The sequence below is a fragment of the Mixophyes fleayi genome, chromosome 6 (genome assembly GCF_038048845.1).
Source record: "Mixophyes fleayi isolate aMixFle1 chromosome 6, aMixFle1.hap1, whole genome shotgun sequence".
In the NCBI taxonomy this organism is placed as follows: domain Eukaryota; kingdom Metazoa; phylum Chordata; class Amphibia; order Anura; family Limnodynastidae; genus Mixophyes; species Mixophyes fleayi.
Window position 1 is genome coordinate 194525922 of NC_134407.1, and position 27732 is coordinate 194553653.

General features: G+C 42.5%; 1 protein-coding gene across 7 annotated transcripts in view; it reads left to right on the plus strand.

The window, feature by feature from the left end:
- Positions 1–27502, plus strand: part of RNF157 (ring finger protein 157) — a 39618-nt gene extending 12116 nt beyond the window's left edge. For 4 of the 7 annotated variants that reach the window (XM_075177779.1, XM_075177777.1, XM_075177778.1 and 1 more), the window contains 17 exons: positions 4988–5076; positions 6102–6248; positions 6641–6758; positions 6908–6974; positions 9588–9631; positions 10933–10980; positions 11060–11131; positions 11241–11400; positions 11662–11774; positions 12407–12639; positions 12770–12875; positions 13440–13551; positions 14713–14906; positions 14985–15038; positions 16612–16657; positions 17017–17115; positions 23938–27502. In XM_075177779.1, coding sequence (XP_075033880.1) covers positions 4988–5076; positions 6102–6248; positions 6641–6758; positions 6908–6974; positions 9588–9631; positions 10933–10980; positions 11060–11131; positions 11241–11400; positions 11662–11774; positions 12407–12639; positions 12770–12875; positions 13440–13551; positions 14713–14906; positions 14985–15038; positions 16612–16657; positions 17017–17115; positions 23938–24059 — 1824 coding nt within the window. In that variant the 3' untranslated portion in view covers positions 24060–27502. Of the gene's footprint in view, positions 1–4987; positions 5077–6101; positions 6249–6640; positions 6759–6907; positions 6975–9587; positions 9632–10932; positions 10981–11059; positions 11132–11240; positions 11401–11661; positions 11775–12406; positions 12640–12769; positions 12876–13439; positions 13552–14712; positions 14907–14984; positions 15039–16611; positions 16658–17016; positions 17116–23103; positions 23145–23937 lie in introns of all 7 variants that reach the window. The other 3 variants (XM_075177781.1, XM_075177784.1, XM_075177782.1) reach the window with 3 other exon arrangements.
- The last annotated feature ends 230 nt before the right edge of the window (positions 27503–27732 follow it).

The window sequence follows — 27732 nt, forward strand, 5'->3', positions numbered from 1 at the left end:
TTACATGATTTGAACGCTTCTTGTTCCATATCGGTGGGTCTGATGCATGTCAACTTGGGTGCAATTTGACATAGGGCACCACTGTAGCTAAGTGGTTAGCACTTCTGCCTTACAGCGCTGGGATCATGAGTTCAATTCCCGACCATGGCCTTATCTGTGTGGAGTTTGTATGTTCTCCCTTTGTCTGCGTGGGTTTCCTCCGGGTGCTCCGGTTTCCTCCCACACTCCAAAAACATACTGGTAGGTTAATTGGCTGCTATCAAAATTGACCCTAGTTTGTCTCTGCCTGTGTCTGTGTATGTTAGGGAATTTAGCTCCAATGGGGCAGGGACTGATGTGAGTGAGTTCTCTGTACAGCGCTGCTGTATTAGTGGTGCTATATAAATAAATGATGAGGATGATCTCTGTGGGAAGGGAACACAATGTGATACAGTTAAGAAGCTCTTGTATATGCATTTCTGGCGAACAACATAACTTTATCACAAATGCTTGTTTACATATGTGCTTACCAGTGGATAAACTAATGCATTTTATGTTGTTTTAACATGTGATTAACTAAAGCATTTATTGTTGAAATTGTTTTGCGGCCAAATTACATTGTATTGTTAGTTGTGCGCTTGGTAACGCACAACAAAGGTCTGTTTGCTTTTTTTTTAATGGTATTTACAAATTTGAATTGGTGTTTTCATACGGGCAGCACTTTCTCTTACAACTCTTCTTTCCGTCAGTGTGTTTATGTATATTCTGTTTTCCTGTGTGCATGGTGGTATGTGTCTACTGCTTTGTGTATGTCTGCAGTGTGGTCTGTGGCTTCTAGTTAGATGTCTGTGTTCTGGTCAAGGTCTGTGAATCACTAGGGGATTGTTTTCGAATACCTTAGAGATATAGTACAATGGAAAAAACATGACCTTTCATATAACATAGTTAGTTACGTCATATTTTGGGCCATGGACTACATGTTTACTTTAATGATACCTTTGCATCACCCACAAATTAAATGATGTTGTGGAACAAATCCTCCTGTTCAGACTACCATCATATTAAATATATATGTTACAAAGACCGATTTATAGAAATCTTGTTTTGGTTATCTTAATCACGCACAAGTGTATTAAGAGATTTGTCTGGGTCAGTAATTATCATTCCTGTGCTCCGAGAGGGAAACCCTTAATTCATGACCTGTTGGGGTACATGAGGACCATAGTGTTTTGCCGGTCATGTGACTGTGTACACCCTCTAGTTCTGTTTGCATTTTACTGTATATTTTACTTGTCTATTATAGCCTCCTGGGACTTCCTGGTGGTAAACATGCTGCACTTACTGCCAGATTATTTTGCTATTTTATGCTTCGGTCTAGCATGGAGTCATTGACTTGTGTTAAAGTTATTCTGGGTATACACCTATCCAATCTTACTTCTATTGACATGTCTGTAACTATTTTACCAGCGACTGTAAGTCCTGATGAGTATGCTGATTCCTGGGTACACACCTACATGATTTACCTTCAGATCTGTGCTCTTCACCTCTCATGACCACCTGCTGTTAAGATCGTGACACTGCACACTCTATGGAGATTTTCTGGTTGTGAGTGTGTACACACTTCCACATTTACCTGACATCGTCCCAGCGTTGAGCATGATTTGTATAGAAAACCAAACCATGGGTGCATACACACTCTTGCAATATCGCACCAAACAAATGTTTATTGTGTGATCCGTTAGATAATTGCATTAGTGTATACCCAGATCTACTGTGTTGGGAGCATACGCGGCATATCTGTTGCTCTCTGAGCGGAAGATAAGTGGTGAATGTTGAGGTGGTTTCCATCCCCTGATAACTTAATCCTTCCCCCCCCCCCCCCCCCCCCCCCTCCACGTCTTACACTCATCCCTTACTTGAGAGAGGGGAAGAAAAAGTTTGGGAACAGATCTTCACTACACCACCCCTTACTATACTTACTAAACTATTGTGTCTCCTTTTGCTTGTGTCACTGGTACCCATGTGGATCTTCACAGCTTATTTGTCCAGACCTTGTCTCTATTATAATTTTGTTTATATATTGTAGGTTTGAGTCTCTAGTGCGTCCCTGTTTCTGTGTTGTGTGAGAACAGGTCTGTCTTCATGTTTTTTTCACCAGGCCCCTCCTCAGACTGCAGTAACCTTCAGGGCAGTACATGTAACCACACAGGGCGCTGATTTAGGGCGACACATCACATAATCCGTGAAACTGTGCGCTCTAGTAGTTTGCTTTCCCCTCAGAGCTTGTGCTGTGTATATCTGCGTGTAATAAGAATCATGAACAGGCACTGCAGTACCTGGTAGGGTGACCAATCAGCCTTTATTGCCCTCAAAACATTCTAAGTTCCCCACTAAAGTTCTCCAAAAATAACATTCCACTTGATTTATTTTCAATGTAATTAAGTTTGGGCATGTACACTGTATATGGGAGGTTTTCTGCTTGTCTGAGCAGTAATCAGTCATGAGTAAGGTGATGTGTGTAAACATTCCAGAGAGAAAAAAGCCGCAGGTCCCAGGCCTTTGGCAGTGACAAGGTTAAACACGTATTACCAAGGGTAAGATGCCAATACTGGTGACCACTAGATGGGGGGATGGGGGGGGGGGGGGTGGTGGGGGATCATGCAGCAAGTAAGACAGGAGGAGGATAAATATAGCTTAGTCCAAGGGCCTCTCTTCACTATGTTCTATCTCCCTCTCACAAGTAGAAAACTGCTTACTCACAAGACACAGTGCCTGGCAGATATGTGGTTAACATAAGCAAATGCCAAGGCCCGTCCAATCATTAACGCTTCAACCATCCCTCAGTTTTAAGAATAATTTGGTGTCTAGATAAGGTTCTGTTGTACATCATTCAGTAACAGTCTGTTTTCTGCATTTTTCTTTAGGTTAAATATTTACAGTCATGCGAATGCAATGCAAACGTCCTGTTCAAGTAGTGAGTGGAAAGTACCTGGGGATCTCTGTTTGTAGCTACTATTTTCTCAGTCACAATGTACTGTGTTACCTTTAGAAACCTTTCATTGATAATCGCTGCACACAGTGGTGCACAGATAGCTTATATAATGTCAAATAAAAGATTTTGGATTATAAGTGCGGTGCACCAATCGGTGGTCTGTCTCTTAAAAATAAGACAAATGGTTTCTTATGGGCTTGATCCCACCGTTGCATTCTAAAGTATTAACGTTGCGTCTTAAAATTTTAGAATGTAGCTTGGCCTTTATCTCATGTATTAACCCACCCTACAGGTTGTGTTGATAAAAGTGCAAATGACACATGTACATGGGAAAAGTGGTAAAAATGCAGCATTGAAATAAATGTAAAGCACATGATTTCATCCGGATTACCCATTTCCCGGTGCAAATGTGAATTGCCCATTACTGTAATTATATTGCACGGGTCACAGGCAGCAGGTGATGCTTGTAAATCTCCAGGCTTGGATTTCAGCATTTGCCAGTATCCGAGCTTGTTTCCTGGCTATGTTGGGTGGGCTCATGTAGAGTTTGAAGGAAAAGACGTACGTATGAAAAGTCGCGTTTATGTTCAGTCGGCCACATCTCCCGAACCATCCACCACTACAACACTAGCATGTGTGAGAGCTTTATGTCAGGAGTAACAAGTGTATATACATAGAGATACGGCTGAACAGTATGACACTCTCAATACCCTATTTGTACACAATATAATAATGTGATGAATAATAATATAATTGTGGTGAAGTGTCATGCACATAAGAGAGAAGAGTGCCTGGACAGTGTTAATAATGAATGCAAAAGGCACATTTACCATATAAAATATAATTAAATACAAACTAAATGCTAATCTGTTTTCCCCTAAATGAAATGGGAATCTTCTTTTCTACCTCAGTCTAAGTGGAAATATCAGTTGAGTGTTACAAATAGATAGCCGTGAATTCATATAATATAGGGGCCACTCTGATGAATTAAGCAGCAGTGTGAGGCGTCGGCCAATCGGAAGTGGCTAGCTAATGCAGCCGATTGTCGTCATCATTCCATCTAGATGAATCAGCCCCCCACGAACCTTGAAGAGATGCGCTTAATGTCAGGTGTACATGCGTATGCGCCCAGGTCTACCTTAGTCTCAATTACATGAACACATCTATGCTGTAGTCTTAACTGAGGTTTCTTCCCCTATTCCGCCCCTCCAGTTGTAAGTGCAACAGGATCTGCATACGGCCATAGGTGTACGCGTTCATGGTGCACATGGCAGTATGGAAATGCGTATTTTACATTCAATATGAGTTCTTATATCAGCTGCTGTGTACATTTTGCGGATGAATTTATTTATTTTTAATCTGCAGGCCACAATAAATGTAGCACTAGACATAGTTCGCCAAGCATTATAGTCAGTAGCAGTGACCTCCGGACCCTCTGTAGATTGTTGACGCTAGTAAAAGCATGTAAATAGTATGGGAACAGAACCCTGTTGATTCCAGTAACCCTACACCTGCTAGCATTTGCTTTTGCAGTAAGGTTTTACGATGCAGCTCTGTTTGGAAACTGCATGCTCAATTTACTTGTGTTCAAGCAATCATTACCTTGTTATGTTTAACACAATAGCAGTGGTGACCCTCCTACCCCCGAATGGGTACTTTTTCAATATAATGTTCTTTCTTTTCTTTTTATTTATGTTTCTTTTGTACCAAGACGTTTCACTTGTGAATAAAATAATTGCAAACAGTTTGACATAATAACATTTTAAACATAACGATTCTAAATGCACAAAACATGTTGCATCCAGGTATAATAACTTTAACATTTCCATTTTTTTTTTTTTTTTAATGCTTAAGGACAAAGGTCATTTTTGCTGTTCTTCCGGAAATAGCTAGATACATTGAACAAAGTTAATTTGAACCAGTGTCTTTTCTTAATAGTTTGATGTCAAACTTGTGGGTGTATGTGATATGTTGGCTGTTGAGGTCTCCCAGGCATTTTTGTGTGTTCTCTCCTAGTTCCCGTATGCCGCACCTTCCCCTCAGGAGCCCGTGAAAACGCTGCGCAGTCTGATCAACATCCGTAAAGACACGTTGCGTCTTGTCAGGTGACTAATATATGACTTGTTCCCCACCATAGATAAGGGGGCAGGGACTTATGGACTGTTCTCTGTCCGTATAACACCCTCATTTATCACGGGTATAGTTCCTACACAGCTGTGCATTAAGACACCAGTTTTGACCCATGTTTTAAAGAGTGACCACGTTATAATGTTGATATATACTGTATGTAGCATCTGTTTCGAGCATGTATGTTAGAATATGCATAATTTTGGTAAAAGGCAAAGTTGGGAGTCAAAATCATGCCCCTGCCTACTAAGACATTGTTTTAGTAATTTTTATACAAAACCGATCCCTCTGCTAAAGATTGAATCCAGGACCTATTGTAGGGTGCTCATACTGCGACATCCTCCCCACCACACAGCCAATGGTTGCCTTATGCTTAGACTTTCCTTGTTATCAGAAGGATTGTTATTTTCCACTAACTACGTTTCCCTATGAAGTTTCTGTCTTCTGAAAAGGAACTTCCAGGGTGATCACTTCTCTATAGGGCCTGGCCTGCCTTTTAGCTGTTACTCTTACTGTTCTCTGTCAGAGTGTATAGTCCCATAGGCAAACCAATGGGGGGGTTCTTAGTGCCCGGAAACCCCCTCAAAGCCTGGGGCACTGTATATTTGAGGTGGCTGGACCCTGCCCCCGCTTCACACGGCTCTTCTTGAAAAGGGAGAGCTATGTACACCTAACAGTAGTCCACGCAGCATTGCCCATGTATATTATGGGGATAGGAAGAGTTGGAGAGCAGCCAAGCCCTGGCTACTTTTATAGCTACGCCCCCATGCATGCTGGTCACGCCCACTGGTGGCGTGGTGTGGAAACCCCCCTCTACAAGTCCTGCGTTTGCCCCTCAGTCCATCACATAATACTTTGTGTCTGTCTTTTTTTCATAATCAGACTTTCCTCTCTTTTTTTCCCACTGGTGTAATATTGTGACTAAGGATGTACCTGGTTGGTGGGTAAATTGTATCCTGTCATCTCCAAAGTCTGTTTAGTTGTAAAGTATCCTCTTTGTCAGGTGTACAGAGGAGGTGAAGCCCAATGCGGTGGAAGGCAGCCGGCCCAAGGTACATTATAACGTGGAGTTTACCTTTGACACGGATGCCCGAGGGGCAATCACCATCTATTACCAAGCAACTGAAGAGTTCCAAGGGGGTATTGCCAGGTGAATACAATAGATGACAAAGGAAATGTTACGATTGTTTTTGGGAAGTTCCAATTGTGAATTGTGAGGGGTCCTTGTTTAGGCTGAAGGGTCCTGCTTTATGCCAAAATGTCTATATGGAGGTGAAACATTATTTAACAAAAAATGGACAGGTCGTCTTATCTGCACAGATAAACTGGTCATTTTGTTTACGTAGTTTATACCTTGTCTAATCGTTAATTTATTTTAGATATTTGTGGAACATTGCATATCTAGCCTCAGACATATAGTCTGTCAGATACTTGTATGTTGGTCAGCTTATGTGAACAGTTGAACCAGTCAAGTTACGTATAAGCCATATTGCTTGGATCCTGCGTCCTGGCACCTTCCCTAATTTTTTACATTCTCTTCAGTTACCTTCCTAAGTCCAGCAACCTGCAGTCAGAGACTGTTCACTTCAAGAAAGGGGTCAGCCAGCAGTTCTGTCTTCCATCACACACCGTGGACCCCTCCGAGTGGAGGGAAGAGGAGGTAAGATAGATGTTTCATTGCAAAGTCTAGTTGATATGTCTCTACGTATATATTTATTACATACAGACATTCCGTTGTCGTGGAGATCGTTCTAAATGTCTGTATTCACTCTGTTTGACTCACAGTCAAGGTATAATTCTGTATTTCAGTTGACATTTGACCTGGATCGAGAAATATATCCAATGGTTGTCCAAGCAGTGGTGGAGGAAGGAGAAGGTAAGACATAGACCTCTCCATTAGCCTGACTCTTTCACTTGTCCTCTTTTCTAATCCAGTTAATATTCAGAATGATGTATTGACTACAATTGCAGTAATACTATCTCACAAAATTCCCAATTGAAAAATCAGAATAAATTAGGCCACGCCCCCCAATTCTGCCAAACCACCCTGCAAGGTCACATCTCTTGTCTGATAGGCCATGCATATTTGGAACTCTGAAAATGCCATAAAAAAATATTGTTGAGACATTTTACTAATATCATATTAATATAGTTTAAAAAAGATAAGGTCAGACATAACAAGATTTAATAATTAAATAAAATTGCAAACCATACTGCATTATGTAAACTTTCATTTCTTTATATATAACCTATAAGTTCAGTTAATGTACCAAAGGATGTCAAAAAGATAAGGAACAGCAGCTGGAATGATGAAACATTTCAACTAAGGCATGAGTGTAAAGAAGAGAAAAGTTTTATTCTTTAGGAAACACAGACCCTCTAAGAGAGAGGGTTCAGTGATGACAGTGAAGTGAATGTGCAGTCTCTCCCTCTCAGAATAGTAGTTAACTGGCAGGCTTTGCTCTATAGGGAAGTAGTAACTCTGTGAGCGAGCCATAGTTAGTGGATAGGAGCACTTTGCTTCTCCTCGATAATAAATTGTTCAACTACCCATTCCTGCTCGTGCTTATGTCCTGATTGGTGACTGTCAGAGTACATCCTCTTTAAACTGTATTTACATATTGGGCCATAATTAACAATTCTATATTGCTCACCAAGTCCTAAAATTTGCTGAATCTAATGGGACAGGCAAAGCATACCAGGTTTTACTTCAACATGTTTTATTCAACAAAAAATATACCTGACATGAAGATGCCATATGTGAAACATTAGGTACAATCTTACTGACTATATCAAAAAAGGTAATGGATAAAATACCTCTGCAATGCTATAATCTCAGAGAAGATTGTGTTGCTGCTCAATAGTGTGCAAAGGGTTAGTTGGGGTGGAGCATCAGGTTGGCGTGCATAATTCTATGCACAATAGAAGACTGGAATCTTTTGCTCCCAGTTGACCTACTATACAGAGGTTCTAGTGGGCTGAACCAGGTCTGCAGGTGCTTCACCCTGAGAACTGTTGCTATTTTTAAATTAGAGTTCCAAACAAAGGACTGTCAGCTGCAGTTAGGAGTTACAAGTACTTCCTAGCTGAGAGAAGGCATTGGAGTTGTTTGATAGTATTCTTTTGGCACCCTCTAGTGGCTTTAGAGTTCTGGATAAACAGTAGTGATAGCAGCTATGTGCCTTGGGCTCAATGACAGGAGTTGGCCCTGAATTTAAAATTGCATAGGAGAGATTGTGCGAAATAGAAGGTAAGCCGTATACAAGGCTTGCTTGTATGCTGAAGAGGTGAGGGATCTGAAATGAGCTGCTCCTCAATGCTCCTAAATTAGTTATTCATTGTTTGGGATCCCTCTATGATGGGGGTATGTGCTGGGATCACTTTCCTGGGCACAGAGCTGGCATATAGGATCTCCAAGGCTAGTAAAACTCTCCTGCTGCCTGCAGTCTAATAGGAGGCTTACTCTGAAGGGAGTATTGTGCTGCTCATTGGCCGCAGATCCAGCGGCTGCTGTTGGTGTAATTGATGAGGAGGGCCTACGGAGCCAAATTAGCCATTGAGGGTAGGCAGCAGAGAGGCATACCGTTAGTCTCCTCTGTGGCCAGGGGCGCAATGGAGCACCAAGTCAGTGCTGTGAGAGTGGTAAGAACAGGGCACACTCATCCGAGGACAGTGACAACAGTTAAGAGTCCCAGACAGCCACTGATGATGTAGGTGGCTAGTAAAGGCCCCAGCCTGGGGGAAGCCCTGGTGTCCGTGGGTGGTGTAGAGGTGGGACATGCTTAAGCCTCTGAATTGTTCCATCACTGAGTGTCCTTAGTACAACAGTTAAATTGATTTCAGAGGACCCTGAATCCTTGAGGCTTAGGATGCAGTCCAGTTTTCTCCAAGATGTAGCACGGGCCCAGAATAGTTTTTGCAGACTCTAGGGTGAAGCCCTGGGTAGACACATGGAAGACCTTCTGGATCCCCAGAGTTGTTGCCCAGGGTACTGGAAGAGGCAGGATGAAGGTGTTATGGATTGTGCAGCCCAAGGCACTTGAGAATCTAGCTAATAAAAGTAGATTTGACTCCTGTCACTCAGGAGCTCACAGACTGTGTCTGCTCTCTCGTTGTTTAGGCTTAGTGCACAGCACCATGTTTGGTGAACACCAAACACAACAAGAACCTCATACCAACTGTCTGGGGGAGTTTGGGATTTGGCGTTGTTTTGCAGCCGCAGGACCTAACCCGCAAGTTACTGATCTATTATATAGATAATTATACAGAGCAAAAGATAAGCAGGCAGGGTAAAAAGGATGAAGACTTGCTGAGTTCTGGTACCATCAGACCATCTGATACATGGTAGTGGTAGCATGAATATATGGCATTGTGGGGGTGGCATAAAAAGGACCCTTATATGGTCGTGTGCAGAGGGCTGTGTGTTCATAATGGTGCTGGTTTACCACCAGAGACTTGGGAGTTCTTACTTTCATTTATTCTTTTACAGAACATCTTGGGCACTGCCATGTGCTGATGGCAACATTTGAAAAGGTGAGTATTTGTTTACAGCCTTGGTGACAATCCTCCATCTGGGTTGACAGTTACAATTATTGCCAGCTTGGGTTATATAAGACATTAACTTAGGAGTGTGAAGATTTGTGCCAATGGTATATTTGGCTTTATGTGGGGCCCTGTAGTAATGCCACGGTGTAGAAGCTGGTAGAAAAATCATTTTTTTTTGTCCCAAAAACTAAAGCTATCCAAACAAGTTGAAATTGTGTTATTTTTGAATGCAAGTTCTAATCTAAAATAGATCGGACCTTTCATCTGTTTCACCATTCACACTACAATCAAATTGTGCTCCTTTTTGTTCAGATGCAACAATCCTCACTCGTATCACATTTTTAGACAGGGGGTATGCTCTGTTGTTTTGGTTTGTTTTTTTTTATCGGATTTTTGCCTAAAACTAATAGTTAAACAGTGAACACTGGAAAATGTCCACTGTACCGATTGGCTTTGCATACTCGTGAATAGATATTTGTTCGAAACTAGTTGGACTGAACAAGGACGTCTGTATGTGCCCAGCTTACAGGTTTGCTTGGCACATACAATTCATTTGAAAAATCCGCTTTTCACTTCCCAATACTGTTCTATCCATTTTGTAAGTTGCTGAGCAGAAGTAATTTGCCCCATTTTGCTCCATGTCCAGGGGCTAGTTACAACATAATCCCAAGATCTACCCTTTGGGCTACAATGTTCCATAAATGTCCCTTCTAGTGTAGCTAGCCCTGCGTTGTATATAGGCCCTCCCTTGGTCTCCATGACTTTTACCTGTGCGGGTACTAATAGGTTGATAGTATTATCTATACTCTGGACTCCATGATCCAGACTAAAAGTGGCTGCATGCATTATGATCTGGCTATTTAGTCTGATTACCAGATAGCCAGATGTTTAATCATTTTGGCCACCACGCAGAACAACTGGAACTCTTCTGTAGATTTCAGTAGACCTGGGGCATCTTTGATTGTTGGATCCCTCGCACCCTGCAATTTTGGGCCTATTTGGCCAACAATATTGGTATGTCTTTGATCTCCATTTTGCACCGTATCACCCACAATTTAATTGCGCTGCGTTCTATTCTGAACACCGTCCCGTGGTGAAAATAGAGGCTTGATGATCTTGCAAAGCTTTCTTCACTGCAGATCCTTATTTTACAACTTCATCGGTTATAGTAGACAGAGTATAGAAACAGATCTTCTTTCTTCCTATAATTTGCTTGTATCTGCCTCCTTGCCGTGGACATGGATGGTGTTCTCTCGTTCCTTCCTAATCCCCATACTCTCTTCTTGCAGCATGCTGATGGCAGCTATTGTGTGAAGCCCCTGAAGCAGAAACAAGTGGTGAGAGAGGGTTAATGGCAGATAATATTGCACCCCATAGATTAGCTGCCACTGATTCTCTACTGTCTCATCTCTTTAGGTGGATGGGGTCAGTTACCTTTTGCAGGAAATCTATGGGATTGAAAATAAATACAATTCACACGACTCTAAAGTAAGTGCGCGTGTTTCTATATTTGAGTATGTATCTGGGTCTGTATCCGTACGCTCCCACAGTGACCGTCTCTCCGGTGTTCCGTCATGTAGTTTATTTCCTATTCCAGGTGACAGAAGATGAAGTCAGTGACAATAGTGCAGAGTGCGTGGTTTGTCTGTCTGACGTCCGTGACACGCTCATTCTGCCCTGCCGACATCTGTGCTTGTGCAGCACGTGTGCTGACACTTTACGTTACCAGGCCAGCAACTGCCCCATCTGCAGACTACGTGAGTACTAGAGCTACATACAGGTCCAGGTCTTCTGACCGGTAAAGTGACACTTCCTTTATAATTCTTCAAGCCAGTCGTGGTCATTCCCTGTGTCTTCGTTTATTCCAAGCATTAAACGTGTGTGTGATTAGTTTACACTTCACGCTCTCTTCCCACCCCATAACCAACAGAAAGTTAATATTGTTGACCCCCTTTTTGTTGAGTCACAGTTGCAGTCAGGTGTATCTGATCTTAATGATCTTCCATTAACTCCTTCAGCTTTTCGTGCTCTCCTTCAAATCCGAGCAATGAGGAAGCTCCCAGGCCCTCACTCACCCGCTGGATTCAGCCCGATCATTGCAGCTCCAACCTCCGACTCTGAAGAGCACACGGTGAGTGCACGCTCTGTACAGTCTCTCAGTAATAACGCCAATCATACTATGCACTTCTGTACAATTAAAGTGCTTTTGGCTAGGATCTTCATTATCATCATCATGATCACCATTTATTTATATAGCGCCACTAATTCCGCAGTGATGTACAGAGAACTCAATCACATCAGTCCCTGCCCCATTGGAGCTTACAGTCTAAATTCCTTAGAACACATGCACACGCACACACACACACACACGGGTCAATTTGTTAGCAGCCAATTAGGTTAATTGACTGCTAACAAATTGGTTAGCCTACCAGTATGTGTTTGGAGTGTGGGAGGAAAACGGAGCACCCGGAGGAAACCCACACAAACACGGGGAGAACATACGAACTCCACACAGATAAGGCCATGGTCGGGAATTGAACTCATGACCCCAGTGCTGTAAGGCAGAAGTGCTAACCACTAGGCCACTGTGCTGCCCCCACAACTTACATCTTTCTTCTGCACTCTTCCATGTATCAGTCTGTCCCTTCTTCCTTAAACCCTCTTCATTCTCCCCGTCTGTCCCTTTTCTACATCAGGCAACTTGTACTTCTCCCCCCTTAGTTCTCCCAACACAACTATTGCATCTGCTATTTCCCGTTTTAGTCCGCTGAACACGTTCCACCCGGTTACGAAGTTGTATCTCTCTTGGAGGCTTTGAACGGACCCCTGGCCCCATCACCATCGGCCCCTCCATTAAGGGCTCTAGGGGATTCTCGGCGGCCTGGAGTACTCCCCTCCTACGGCAGCGACATTCAGCTGCCCCACCTACGCATGCACTCTCCCCTGCAGCATCTCTGTGGGAGCCAGGCTCTGAAGCTGAAGAAGAGCATCTCCAGGTTAGTCTGAGAATGCCTGGGTTGTGTTGTGTGCCACCTTGTGGCAGGTATGAGCTACTGCTGGTTTTAGGCTTGAAATGAAATGTGAATGCAGTATTTCTTCATCAGAGGGAATGTGTTTCTCTTGCAGGTCGATTTCCCAGAATTCCTCAGTGCTGCAAGAAGATGAAATGGAGAAATCATTCAGTGAAGCAGAGATCCGAACGCCCAGGAAAAAAACGCCCCAACTAGCAGAGGTGAGCAAAGGGTGTTTGTTACAATATTCTGCCTTGTGCATGTTATAAGGATAGTCAGGATCAGTATGGTTCATACAGATAATATGTAGAGGATGTAATGCATATAAATGTCATGTGGCAATAATACGTTGTGTGTAGGGGGGTACGTATGATGCAAATGAGTAGTCTAGAGCTGTGTAAATAAAGAATGATAGTGGTGGGCAGGAGACCACGCGTGAGTGAGGGAAGCGTAGAATGCGGCAGTGATGTTGGAAGGATTAGGAAAAGGTAAGTGTGGGTCCAGCTATTGGAAAGAGGAGCAAAAGTCTTCTATCTGAATGTGCTGAATGTGTTTGTGTGGGTTTCCTCCAGGTGCTCCGGTTTCCTCCCACACTCCAAAAACATACTGGTAGGTTAAGTGGCTGCTAACAAATTGACCCTAGTCTCTCTCTGTCATCTGTGTGTGTGTATTAGGGAATTTAGACTGTAAGCTCCAATGGGGCAGGAACTGATGTGAGTTCTCTGTACAGTGCTGCAGAATCAGTGGCGCTATATAAATAAATGGTAATAATAATATTGTCCCAGGAATGTGGAGCGACTCCAGAAAGTGAGAATCTGACCCTGTCTTCATCCGGAGCCATCGACCAGTCTTCCTGCACAGGAACCCCTCTTTCCTCCACCATCACATCACCTGAAGGTCAGTACCCTGTTTCCATGCTACTTTCACCTCGCACAGGTACAATGAAATTCTCACAAAAACCAGACTGTGAAAAACCTGAACCCCTTATATTTGGAGACACACACAAAACATAACCATGCTCTTCTGGACCTTGCACCCTCACATCTCCAGTAGACACCGGCCCCACCTGATATGTAGTGATGTTCTATGTGAACTCACTGACCTATAGCTTATGTGTTAAGTTTCAGCGTTGTTCACAAACAAACTCTTCTCTCTGAGCGACACTTTCTGCAGTAGCCCAAAAAAACATGAACAGAACTACTACAGAAAGCGTTAAATGGCAATTCATATTGGCAGCTATTTTCAGCTGACCAATACATGTTGGTTATATATTCATATACTACAAATTTGTAGAGCGGTTTAAAGAAACTTGATTTGCCACCAATTTGTCCAAGTGGTAAAACGGACAATTACACCTTATTAACAAGCCCAAAAAAAGTACTCCCATTGTTTATGCACAATTGAGGCAGCGACTTTGTGAAACTAAAAATATACATCATTGTGATGCCTACAAGTTAGTTTCTTACAGTAAATATTGCAGGAGAGATCTATGTTCATCCTTCTATCACTTTGGAAACTTTAGAAAGATTATGGTAGAGGAAGGAGAGTCCCTGGATTTAGTAAGGCCTAGAAATACGCTCTTGGCTATTGTAAGAGCATGTGTCAACCTGCTTATCGGAGCGTATGTTTTTCAGGTAGAACACATGCTGATTCTATTAACATTAATAAATAAAACTCAGACATACATACAGTGATTTATAGAGAAAATGTGAATATCGGATTGTCATCTGGGCCAAAATGCATGGTCCTGATTTGTGTTTTCATTTTTTTTTTTTTGTTACCTTGACATACATAATATTTCAGTTGTGACCACAAGATGGCACTATTTCTTTATCCTTCTATAACCACTATCTGTAATCATCACCCACTCCATACCCTCTCTTCTGTGCCCACACCCCCTATCTCCCCCCACCCACACACCGATCTCTGGTCTCTACATTTCTGTCACTCTACTCCACCCGCACTTCTGTCCTACTCGCTGTATTTTTCTCCCTCTTTTATCCCCTGTCATTTTCAATACTTTCTCCCTTGCCCCATCCACCCTCATCTCTTGCGCAGACCCCTTGAGCAGTAGCCTGGCGCAGTCCGTAATGTCCATGGCCTCGTCCCACAGCCAGCAGTCCCAGATCAGCACAGACACCGTGTCCTCCATGTCTGGGTCCTACACAGCAGGCATAATGGAGGAAGAGGAAGGGGGGATCACGCCGTCGCCACCCGTGATGCCCAGCGGATCCCCTTCTGAAGCAGGAGAGGTGAGACGTGAGGACGTTGACCACCGAACGCTGATCCGTCATCCCATCCACTAACCATCTGTTCTGTATTTCTTACAGCTATCGCCAGAGGGGCACTTTGTGACTGTGTCTGCAGATGAAATGGATGCTGAGGTACTGAACTATGGTATAAATATAGGAGGAAATAGTGGTACAGAGCTTTATTTAAGCCCACTTAGAGTATTTTTGTTGACGGAGGAAACCTTTTTGCACAGACAGCTGATGGCTTTTTATTCAGTTATTCCTAACTCACACAGATCATCATGATGCAATCTCTTTGGTTTCTATAAATTGTCATCAACCAAGTTCTATCCAAGCCGCTATTTTGCAAGAGTCTCAATCTGTTTAATATCGCTGTCTTTTTTTACCAACCAACCAATGGGCTGGCCTGGTGCATAGGCAGTGTCAACACTTCATGCCAAGTGATTCTATGTTGGGCATATTGCACACATCCATGTCTTGGTCATATAGATTTTGTGTTCTGATACTTCTGTGCAAAAGATAGTTTGCAGCTGACTAAAGGGTTAAGGGCCACATGCGAGAAAGTCATCATACTGTCATATATCGATGGTTGCAACTGTGCATAGGTCTGAGTGTCTCGGCCCCGAGCTGTTTCGGATCATGTGTATGCAGAGATTGCTAGTTTTTCTATGATCTCTCCTTAGCCAGAGGAGACGTAGAAAACATCAGCAGTTTATATAGCAGATATAGGTAAAGAATAATTTTACCATAAACGGACAGGGTCTCTTTACGGACCGCCACTGTGACAACGAGATCTGTCGTGCAGACACCTTTTTTTTTTTTTTTTTTTTTTTTTTTTTTTTTAAATTACCTCTGTCCTGTGTATGGAAGTGAGAGTTGGTATGTTCAGCCCAGTCAGAGATCGGTTTATGTCCATCCCTCTGGGTTTCTCATTATGCATGTAGTATTGAAGATATCATCCCTTATTTTGTGTTTTTAGGGAGGCAAGTGAGGACAGAACATGGGGTATATTTACTAAACTGCGGGATTGAAAAAGTGGAGATGTTGCCTATAGCAACCAATCGGGTTCTAGTTTTCTTTTATTTAGTACATTCTACAAATTGACAGCTAGACTCTGATTGGTTGCTATAGGCAGCATCTCCACTTTTTCAATCCCGCAGTTTAGTAAATATACCCCCATGTCTTTTATTAGCCTATTGATAGCAAGTTCAGTGTGGGCGGAAAAGTGCCATTTTCAGCTGCAAAAATCATTTTGTTTTGGTTGAGCTAATAGGGTAGCACAATAGGGTGTCTTCATTCACATGTGCCTAGGCCAGTATAATATTGAAACAGGTATGAGAGAACAAAGGGTTTACATTCAGAAGTAAGGAGGGAAAAACTGTCCGGGATTGAGATATTAAGGTGTGAAAAAGAAAACTGCGGGTAAATTTATCAAGCCGCAGGTTTGAAAAAGTGGAGATGTTGCCTAGAGCAACCAATCGGATTCTAGCTGTCGTTTTGTAGAATGTACTAAATATTTGACAGCTAGAATCTGATTGGTTGCTATAGGCAATGTCTCCACTTTTCAAATCCGCAGCATGATAAATTTGCCTCATTGACTCCTCTTTAAATAGACCCAATAGTGTGTGTACACAGAGAGGTCACAGTTGGTATAGAATTATAATCAATAATTTTTATTAATACTGTTATCTGGTTTCTCTTTTAGGGAAACGTCACAGAGGAGGAATTTGCGTCCCCTGAGGAGGACGATGGTAACGCTCCCAACATTTACCCTGTTGAATGTGGCTCATGTACATGTTGTACACTCTGGGCTTTGCATGGGCTCACTAATTAGGTGTCGCCAAGTGCCTCACAAACACACAATTAGCATAACAATTTAGACACTTGGCTAAGGAACGCCACTATCCCATACAGCCACTAGAAAACCAGTTTATCATCCCGCTGGTACACTGCATGCCCCCCTCCCCCCTCCTGCATGGCATAGATATTGCTGTCCACAGCTCTCTTCCTCTTCTTACTGTGCACACTAGATACCTGGGCCAGTCTGTATTGGTCAGTCTGTCTGGTGCCCTAACCCTGCCCACCTCTAACTTCCTTAACTCTGTTGCAGGGCAGAGGACTGGCAGAGAGTGTGACAATAACAATGATACTCGCGCCACGCTGCGGGACGCTCTGGACAATGCGCGGGGCTCTGAGGGCTGCCTGGCCGGTGAGTGGCTGCCTCCTGAACATGAACTCTCCCGCTACCCTTCCATCCGTAGTGATGGCTGTCACTGACTGCTCAAACCTGAACACCCTCTAATAAGTGTGATGGGGGGGGGGGCACTCCTATTCTGTCTCTGCATCAACAGCCTTCTCTGTCCTTCTCCAATGTCTCTATCCCATTTACTCTGCTCGGTGTGTCTTGTCACTCATGTTTATTTGTCTACACAAAATATATAATAATTAATATTATTATTCTTTATATGGAGCCACAAGGTGTCCGCAGCGCCGTACAAAATACAAAAATACAGTAAAGACAGTATACAAGGGTACGTCAGTACAGAGAAAAACAAGTATAACCAAGACTTCAATATCTCCAAGCATAGCAAGTAGAGTGGTGTAGGAGCAGAAGAAATGGTATTGAGACAGTATGTAAGCTCTTATGAACAGGGCCTTCTTCCCTTCTAAGGGGAGGGGAAACAGCAGCAGGCACAAGGGGAGTCAGTAGAGGGGTTCCAATACAAGAGGAGACAGGAAAGTGGGAGGTGATGAGAACGATAAGGTTATGTGGATGGTTGGTAGGCCTTAAGGAACAGATGGGTTTTGAGAGCCCGTTTGAAGGAGCCAAGATTAGGCGACTGGCGGATGGAGGGAGGGAGGTTGTTCCAGTGAAGGGGGCAGCACGGGAGAAGTCTTGAATTCTGGCATGGGATGAGGTGATCAGTGCAGAGGAAAGGCGACGGTCATTGGCCGAACACAGGGAATGGGTGGGAATGTGGATGGACAGGAGGTTAGAGATATAAGGGGCAGTGGAAAGGCTTTTTCATAGCTTTATTTTGTCTACCTAACTCCGTCTGTTCTCGGACAGTCTCCCTGACGCCATCTTTCATAAGTTGCCTAAACCCGGTGGGGGCAGCCATTGTTCAGGAGAGATCAGCCTGTCCTTTCACTTGGAACCTTGGACCAATTGCATTCTCCTAAAGTGTGGATCAGCCCAAATAGCTGCCTCCGCTGTGTATCGGTGACGGGCGCTCTTTAAACCATAAGCTCTACTTAGTATCTCCGTCACTTTCTTTACCTCCTCCTCAGTCTCTCCCAGTCTATGCTTACTCCTATCTCTGCCTTTTTCTATGTATTCTCTGTCTGCACCCAGTTCCATCTCTTCAGTCATAGTATTTCATCTTGCTCTTTCTTTTCTTTTGTTCATACCCTATTTCTATTATCCCATCCTCTTTCTCTCTCATAGCCATATTATGTACCCTGTGTCCTCTTTCTTGCTTTCCCTCCTTGTTTCTCACTTAATTACTGTAAAAGTTCATGTTCACTATGTGTCAGCTCTGCTCACTGCTTTGTGCTCTGCCTGCCCCTGCTCCCCCCCACCCCTGCTGCAGCCCACTTGCCCATAAGCATGCCCCCAAACGTAAGGCAGTAGCATCACTCTGGGGCTTTGTGTGCTATGGGGCTTGAAAGTACCTGACCTGGTAGGCTTTGGCTGCATGAGACTAGCAACGGCAGGGCATTCTCTTCCTTTGTGTAAGGAATACTGGTTGGACATTTTATAAATAAGATGTGTGGGAGAAAATCTGTCTATTTACTAGAGACCTATGTGGGTAACGTTATCTGTAGCATAAGATACTGCCCTCTAATTCAGGACTGGACAAGATAAGGCCACGCCCCACAATTAAGCCACAGGACATATAACCAGGTCATCTCCTTTTCAAACCTCAAAAAGATTAGGTCAGAGGGACAAAGAACAAGGACAATTTTTACAATTGCTGTGGTAATCGGCAAAACTGATCTTGCTGGTTTTAGACAGTCGAAATTGCCTCCTGTTTTATTTCAATGGACCGATTTCAATTGGTGCCGGAAGCTCATAGAAATGCATTGCCCATTATAATGAATGGGAAGTGCTCCATTTAAATACAATTTAAAAATTATTGTGAAACTAGAGGTCCCTGACGGGGATTGTGGAACTACTAGTCACATTTACGCCCTGTCAGTCAGGGCGTGCTGGAATAGTTCCACAATAGTCATAAATTGCTTTGCCGCTATAGCCGTTGTTTTTAATTGGGCTTGAGGTCAGTGTATTTAAAAAAAAGCCAGCGTGTAAACATTGCTTGTGATTGGCTGAGCATTTCCCATTTATTCCTGTTGGTTATCTATTAATTTAAATAGGCTTTTCTGTGCACATTGAAGTGCATTGCCTATTCAAATAAATGGGGATAAGTGGACATATTTCTCAGCAGAGGAAAATCACCCCAAAACACCTGAATTTAAAATAAATAGATTTTAATAGATTGGAGCGTTTAGAGATTTAAGATACCATTTATTTATGCAATATTGTGCAATTTTGAACTTCTGAACAAAATAACTTTTTGATAATCTCCCCCTAAGTATTGTACCACGTTGGTGCATACCTGCTTCAGTAGGTCACCATCCCGCTTCAGTTTCTTCAGAAGTGGGCGGGGCCTTGATGAGGCAATTTGCTGCAAATCGCATCACCATGGCCCTACCCGGAGGTGTGGTCTAAAAAGTAGGCGGGTATTTTATTGGCTGCTAGGAGCGGAAACATTAGAGGTCGGCTGCTATTGCATAATATCGATGAGGTGAAGTCCAACCATCTCCCTCCATTATTTGTTTCCAGGACAAGCAAAACGTTCTCTCACTGCAGTCACTGATGCACACACAATCTAATAGGATGGAATTATGAAAGTATTCTTTTTAAATGTATGAAGTGAACCTTAACTTTGCAGTTTGTTTAATTAGAAAATAATGCTTGGTTTTGATTTGTTTCAATCCCTGTAAATAGAAATCTGATCTTGCCTGGTTGTTATTAGTTTGGGGGGTATATAACAGTGCCTGATTGCCCAGCCCTGTATGTGCAGTAACTGGGTGACATAAAACATTAAACTCTTCATCTGCTGAACATCCGGAATGCAGTGTGGACACGGAGATTACTCCCAGCTGCTAAACCTTAATAGCCTAAACCCATTGTCTGTCGGCTGATATAGAGTAACAATGACTAGTACAGACATAACCATGAGGCAGTATGATGGCAATGCTTATTCCTGGCAGAGAGAGACTATGCTTATCACATAAATTGTCTTCCGCAAACATTTACTTATGATTTAAGGTGGGTGATACTTTTATGTAGCGCTTCCCATTAGGGTACTGTAGCTACAGCTGTCCTTTGTATTTCACTGCATAGGAGTATAGCTGCCACCATTTACAGGTGCAGTTTACTACGGTTAGCCAAAAAAAAGCGCAGATCTTTAATTTGCCTGTATAACTGGAGATATACTGATATTTTTATTTCACCGTTAGCCTGGGTGTATTATGGTATCGATATAGCACCAATGCAATATTGATCAAAATAAATTCTTGAAAGTTTTTTGCTTACCCTGAGCCAAGCTTATGGGTTGGTATTGTCTGCTGTGGAAAACTCCCTCATAAAGGTGTCTATATATAATATAGGTTGCAAACTGCAAGGCATTGTACACTCTGCTAAGAAGAATTCTTCAATAATGATATTGCATCCAACTTCATTTATGGCATTGAATTATTCACGTTAAGGTCATTGAGTGATGTGTGACATGTTTCCCTGATGGTGATGATAGACAACTATTACATTTAAGTACTAAAGGTACATTTAATGAGAAATGACTGTCATTTTACAAACACTTGTTGTCTATGGTGCTGTCAAATTGTTGGACAGGAGCCACCACCCCCTTATGCATCAGCGAGGCCCTAAATTGCCCCCTCACCCATTATGTTTCTGTGCCTCTTATGTTATCTCACTCTAATTTTGGAGAGGCTGTGTCCAGGTGTATTTGTAGGTAGAAGCAACCTGCTCATTGTGCTTCTTGTATGAACAGTCCGAGCCCACAGAGTGGGAAGCACCTGTAGCATTCATTAGCATACTGGTTGCTTGAATTTACAGTTACACCAGGACAGACTCTACTGAATGTCCGAATGAGTGGTGATGCATTATGGGGGATGAATAGGGTAGCTCTAGACAAGTAGAGTTCTATCATAATTTGGGCAGTGGGAGATGTACACTGTATAATATGATTATGGGTAGTGTTGCAAGATAGGGTTGGGGGTGCTGTTTCCTGGGGGTAAACAGTTGCACTTCACATGCATCAGCCAGGTGTTGGACAGTTCCCTCAGTCTCTCAATACCTGGGGGACAGGTCAGACAGATTTTTACCAGCAACACACAGGTGCCACTCCGGATTACCAGCAGAGTTTCTGGTAGTTTGGAAGCCCTGGAATGGGCCTGATGAATGGAGCCTGCCCTTCTCTCTCCATTCTTAATCCCAAGGACCCTTAGACTGCCTTTTCCTACAACTCTTTGTTTGTGTTTGGGAGGGTGCTTCCCAATCTCCCTGGAGTTTTAAACACACAAGACAGAAACCTGGGACATATATATCTGCCTTTAACAACTTCCCCGGTGCTTCTGTCCTGGTAGTGATAGGGTGAGTAGGCTCACCAGTTTGGATATAGCACTGGGATTCAGGGACCTCTAAGCTCATCTTCCACCCCATTACATGCCATCCCATCCCAAAGCTTCTGTATCGGCATTAGGGCAGTAATTCCAATTTGTCATTAACATTACTGTATTTGTACACCACTGTTAGTACCATGATAGGAGACCATACATTACACAAATTTGGGTAAGGAATGTGATGTGATCATATCTACAGAAACAGCCGTGCTGAGTTTTGTGCAAGTCCATACAAACAACATGTACTGATCCTTTGTTCTTTCTTTAATGTTTGTCTTCACTTTACAGCGTTGTTTTGTAAGGATACAGTATATAGCACATGTCCCTGTGTAGTCATTGTGAATGTCTGTCGCTTCTAAACAGCAATTACAGTATATAATCTTATGGGATGAGGGCTCTTTATTAGCATAGCAAAAGTAGTTGCATTGTTGTACCAGAAGCACAATGCTTCAGATGTTACCTTCACATACGTGATGAGTGGCAAGTTCATTTCTACCTACTACAAAGGTCGTTTTCAGTTTAACTTTAATAGCGTATTTGCTTTGTAAACCCCAAATTAGGAGTATTTCATTATGTCTTTATTAAAATACTCGCTATAATACTAGTTTTTCTCCTGCGTTTTAAACTACTACTACAGTTGTTTAACGGAGTGATCCAACAAACCTTCTCTTCTACCTGGTGGAACCATGGTGTCACTTCCCCGAGGCTGCTGCTGTATAGGAGGTACTTTACTCCCTTACAGGCACCTCAAAAGCTGGATTATCCAGGTGTAACAGCCTGGAGAATTTGGAATGTAAATTAGTGGAAGACTGGTTGACGGTGGTAGCTGTCCAACCTGCTACAACCATTAATAGTAATGTGAGTTGGAAGTAATGGTTACGGTTGAGTGTCTCCTTAATGGCCAGGCTCCTGTGGTTCTGTTACTTGGGATGAAGGAGGATTAACTTGACAGGAATAGCAGATTTCCACTTTAAAATGTGAATTATATTAAATCCCCTCTCAATAATAGTACATTGGGGTCCATACACTGCTCGATTTCTTTGTAGAACGGGAGATCAGATACAACATCTCTTAATTGAGAGCTGCCGCGTCCGATCTCCCATTACAGCCAGAGCCAAGCAGCAGTGACGGAGGTCCTGCTAAATAGAGATCGCTCACCTGGAATCCTACTACTTACAAAGTAGTATTATTGGGAAGGGTGATCATTATGTAAAATTGATTTTATTTTTTGAGTTAACCTGATTTTTATGAATTGCGTACAGATAGGCTTCTCCAAATTGCAGGGCAGAAAAATGGCTATACAATCTAACATTTCTGTGACGTTAGGTATGACTTGTTTCATCCCACTCCCTGTTTACCCCCCACCCAGTTCTTGTCTGATGATGTTTTCTTCACCCGTTACCCATTTCTCTTTCTGTCTACTTCTGCTTCAATCTCCTCTTTTCTACCACTGTCTTGTTGTTTCTCTTTCTCTATTGCCCATCCGCAGTGGCTGTTCCGGACCCACAACCCATACCGATTGGAGATTAGGTATGACAAAGTCTGACACCACTGGAAATTTATGCATATGCCACCCGCCATTACCATTAGCAGAGTCCGCACACATGCACTATACTCATCTTTTGTCTTCCTTTTTGTATTGCCTTTTTTTGTTTTCCCTATACCACCATATGGTCAGTTTTCTTTATATTTGCCCAGTTCTAGAAGAAAATATAAACATTTTGTTTTTCAAACTTAGCTGCTATTTATAAATGAGCCCTTTCTGCCTCAGTCCTAATTGCTTAAATTCCTTTTATTCTGCTCTTATACCGCCAGGACCTAACCCTCATATTTACTAAACTGCAGGTTTTAAAAAGTGGAGTTGTTGCCTATAGCAACCAATCAGATTCTAGTTATCATTTATTTAGTACATTCTACATAATGACAGCTACAGTCTGGTTGCTATAGGCAACATCTCCACTTATTCAAATCCGCAGTTTAGTAAATGTTGCCCCCTAGACCAGTGTTGGCTAACCTGTGACACTCCAGGTGTTGTGAAACTACAAGTCTCAGCATAACCTTCCAGCAATAAGCTGCTATATATTGGCAAAGCATGCTGGGACTTGTAGTTTCACAACACCTGGAGTGTCACAGCTTAGCCAACACTGCCCTAGACTCCAGTTGTGTTCACTCTATAGGCTTGTGTTATGAGAGCTCTTATATAGCCTTCTAATATGTACTGCCCTCTCCCACAATGTGCTGCTACCTCTTCAATAAGCAGATTCCCCCTCCTCCCTTCATTCCTTCTGCAACTCATCTCTCCCTTTGCCTCTATGGTTTTCAGATGCCTGTTATCCTGATGCTCCTGGACAGAAGAGAAGACACCCATACCACACCTCAGACACTTGCATCTCTTTGCAGGAGGTGGGAGACAGACCAGGACGACTGGGCGCTCAGGACGTGTGATGACTCCTACACGGATTTGCTGCTTACTCCATGGACACTTCTTACCAGTCACTGAGAGAGGTTCCCACCTCCATAAAGTCACTCAGGACACCCCCACCCCCCTCAATCACAGTATTCACACTCCACCTGCAAGCAGGCTGAAGTGTTCACTCGCTCACTGCCTCTGCAAGGAGGGGGTTCTGGTACTTTCGTTGTATATCTACCCATGTTGTATATATTCTCTGTATAAATCCTGGGCAGGTTTCTAACACAGGCCGCACTGAAACATGCACTAAGCTGTCTTCATTTGTGATACCACCATATATCTCTTCTGTGTATCTGCTACAGCAATACTAATGTGGTTTTGGATTTGATTTTTGGAGCCATCTGCTGTATAAGTAATGACCGATCAGTAGCCATCTTGTTTGAATGCTGTTGAGGAGGCCCGGTGCTATCCCCCTCTACTACTAATTTTGTAGTGCTAAAAGCAGGATTTTCTATTTCTTGCTAGTGAACAGGAGGGGGATTAGTACTGTGTGTTCTGCTCTGCTGGATAAAGAGAGATGGGGTACTTTTAATATGTATTGTAATAGGGGAGAGATCACACAACCCTGCTGCTTCATGCTAGGTAGGCAGGCACTGTGAGTGGTAATACCCGGTGATGGTCAAGTAGTGCCAGTAAGGAGGCCTACTTGTCATAGTACTTCCAGTGTGTGACGGAACTTCATTTTTGTTTAGGGTTGTCTTCTGCACCACAGTCCTCAGAGGCTCTTCCTACTAGTTTAACATACAAACCAGAAAGCTGCACTTTTTCCGACATTGACAGAGCTAATTATTATGCCTATTGACAAACATGTACACCCCACAACCCACCCATTTTACTAGCCATTTGGCTGAATGTGATTAGGATCAAATATATATTTTTTTTCAGCATTGATCTTGACAGAAGTACTTCTAGTTTTGGTCACATCTATTTTCATTTTTCGCATTCCTGTCTAACTACCACATTCACACAGATCTAACTACGGACCATTCTGTGACCCCAGAGTTGTAAGCTGGTTTGTTAGCTGAAGGGTTAAATGTGGGTCACAGCTTCCTTCCTTCATTATTCTGGTGTTCGGCCTATATCCTGGTTCCCCTGACAGCTAAGCTTAAACATAAGTTGATGTGGACTTAACCAGTATTCAACACTATTGGTGCTTGTTGATGGTGTCGGCACATGGCTGTTCTAATGACCATCGAAGTCCCCGTTTCTGGTAATGGGGCTGATATGAACAGCAGTACAGTGCAGGCACCAGAGAAGGTTTTATTCATGTTCCATTTGGGGCACCGTTATCAAATATATGTGGATACGCAAAACATTTCTATTTTAGAGATGTAGGGAATGCCCACCTTCGTCCCCAATGTGCCTTCTTTACCATGAATCTCAATTTTATGTAACCTAATCCAACTAACTTGTGCATGTTGGTGATTAAGAGAGTTCCTTGCACAATTCTGCAATGAACATACTCCATTTGCCCAGATTCTCCTGTCGGAACAAATCTCTAGGTTTGGAGGCCCTGCCATGTTGGCCAGAAAATCCTATTCACCTCTCACTCTCTTTACAATTGGCTTCATTTGTGGAGAAATAGGGGTATTGTATCCAACAGGGCATGGCGGTGAATTGCTAGTTTTGGTACTTGTACATATATTTGTATTGGGCTTACCTTTTTTTGGTACAGTCAATCCTCACATGGTGAAGGTGAACCTCAGCAATGCAAAATAAACACAGGCTCTAGGCAGCGATGGGCAAAGGTGGCTCACTGAGTCTTCACCTGCTGCCACTGGCTCCTTCCTGTTTTTTTTTTAGATTTGTTTGTAAAACTTGTTTAAAAATGTCAGCGGATATGTTGGTACAGATAGAACAATGCATTTAGAGTATTGTGCGGCCCTTTTTGAAGGTTAAAGGGCCACCCACGTGGCCACTGAAGTGTATCGCTTCTCTTGGATAAAGGAAATAATTCAAATTAACTCTATGTAACATTAAGCTGAACATATGACCTACTGAAGATTTTATTAAGACCTATGTTTGTTAGCTTTAGAGCAGAACCCAAAGTTAAATGTCCTACTGAAGTATGGCAATGCTTAAATTTCTGCATAATGTTAAGTAGTAATATAGTGAGTTGTACTTCCTATACTGATCATCAGATCATTAACATTTTCACTAAAACTCAGTGATGAAATTCCCCTCCCAATTGGCAATCTTATATGCTAAAACTGTGCATAGAAATCCGTATTGTGCATATTCATGCAGTTGTATAGCTACAGAGGACTGCGTATTTTATCATCATCATCATCTGTTTATATAGCGCCACTAATTCCACAGCACTGTACGGAGAACTCGCTCACATCAGTCCCTGCCCCATTGGAGCTTACAGTACACACACACACAGCAATTTAGTAGCAGCCAATTAACCTACTAGTATGTTTTTGGAATATGGGAGGAAACCGGAGCACCCGGAGGAAACCCATGTAAACATGGGGAGAACATACAAACTCCACACAGATAAGGCCATGGTCAGGAATTGAGCTCATGACCCCAGTGCTGTAAGGCAGAACTGCTAACCACTAAGCCTTTGTGACTGTTGTACCAGCACAGTCTAATCGGGTCATGCTCTTGCAGCTTACAAGCACTTCACATTAGAAAATGTAAACAATTATGTCCCCTTTATGATCTATCCATCTATGGCTGCCCCCATTCAGCATGCAATAATACTTAAATTCAGCTTGGTACCAGAAATATTCCAATTGCTGCTTTTAAATGCCCCATTGAATATTTATTTTAATATAGACATTTTTTGTGTTATGGCTTTAACTATAAATCAGCAACAAGATTCTTCCATCAGTTTGGATCATTGTACACCTACCTACATGATGTGGGTGTACTAGAATTGGCTGCTGTGCCTGCATATATCTTAATCACTTCCCAAACTCCAAAAAGCTCTATGAATAATACATAAAGAGGCAATGTTTACATTGCTAGCATGTAAATATCTCTCTCTTGCATCCTCTTTTTGTCATGTCTTTATTGAGCAAATTGATCCACCATCCACGCTGTGTAGACTTAAGTACTTGTGACACTTTAGCAATAGTTACATCAAACAAGCATTTCCCACTCCTCATTTTGGAGGGCCTGTTCTTTAAAAAACTCTTCTAGCCTTTCCTTCTGCTTGTTTATGGGTAATACAACATTTCAGGTCAGGACTTTAACTTGCTCATATCAAAATGCAAACTTTCTACAGCCTTTCTGTTGTAGATTCGTTCCGTCTGAACAGATGCCCCCCCAATGTTCCCCTGGAGAATCTGCTTGCACATCCCACCTCACTGACACAATGACGAGCAAAGTTTTTGGTTGATTCATTTAACATTGTAAAATGTGTGACCCCATCCAAGACCTTTTGGCTTGAAACAATATATTTATTTTTTTTAAAAAAAAAAATATTGGAAGGACCTCTTAAACTCGTATCTTTCATCTTATTGATTGGAACATTTAAGTTACCTTGTGAAAGAGCTGATTATTCTAAAGGTTTACATACTTTTCTAAGTGAATACTGCATCAATGTGCTCCATAAATACTTTTTTTGTTTGTTTTTTTAAAGCAGTACTATCACCCTGGTAAATTATTTTACTAACGTGCCCCTCACCCTACCTGGGG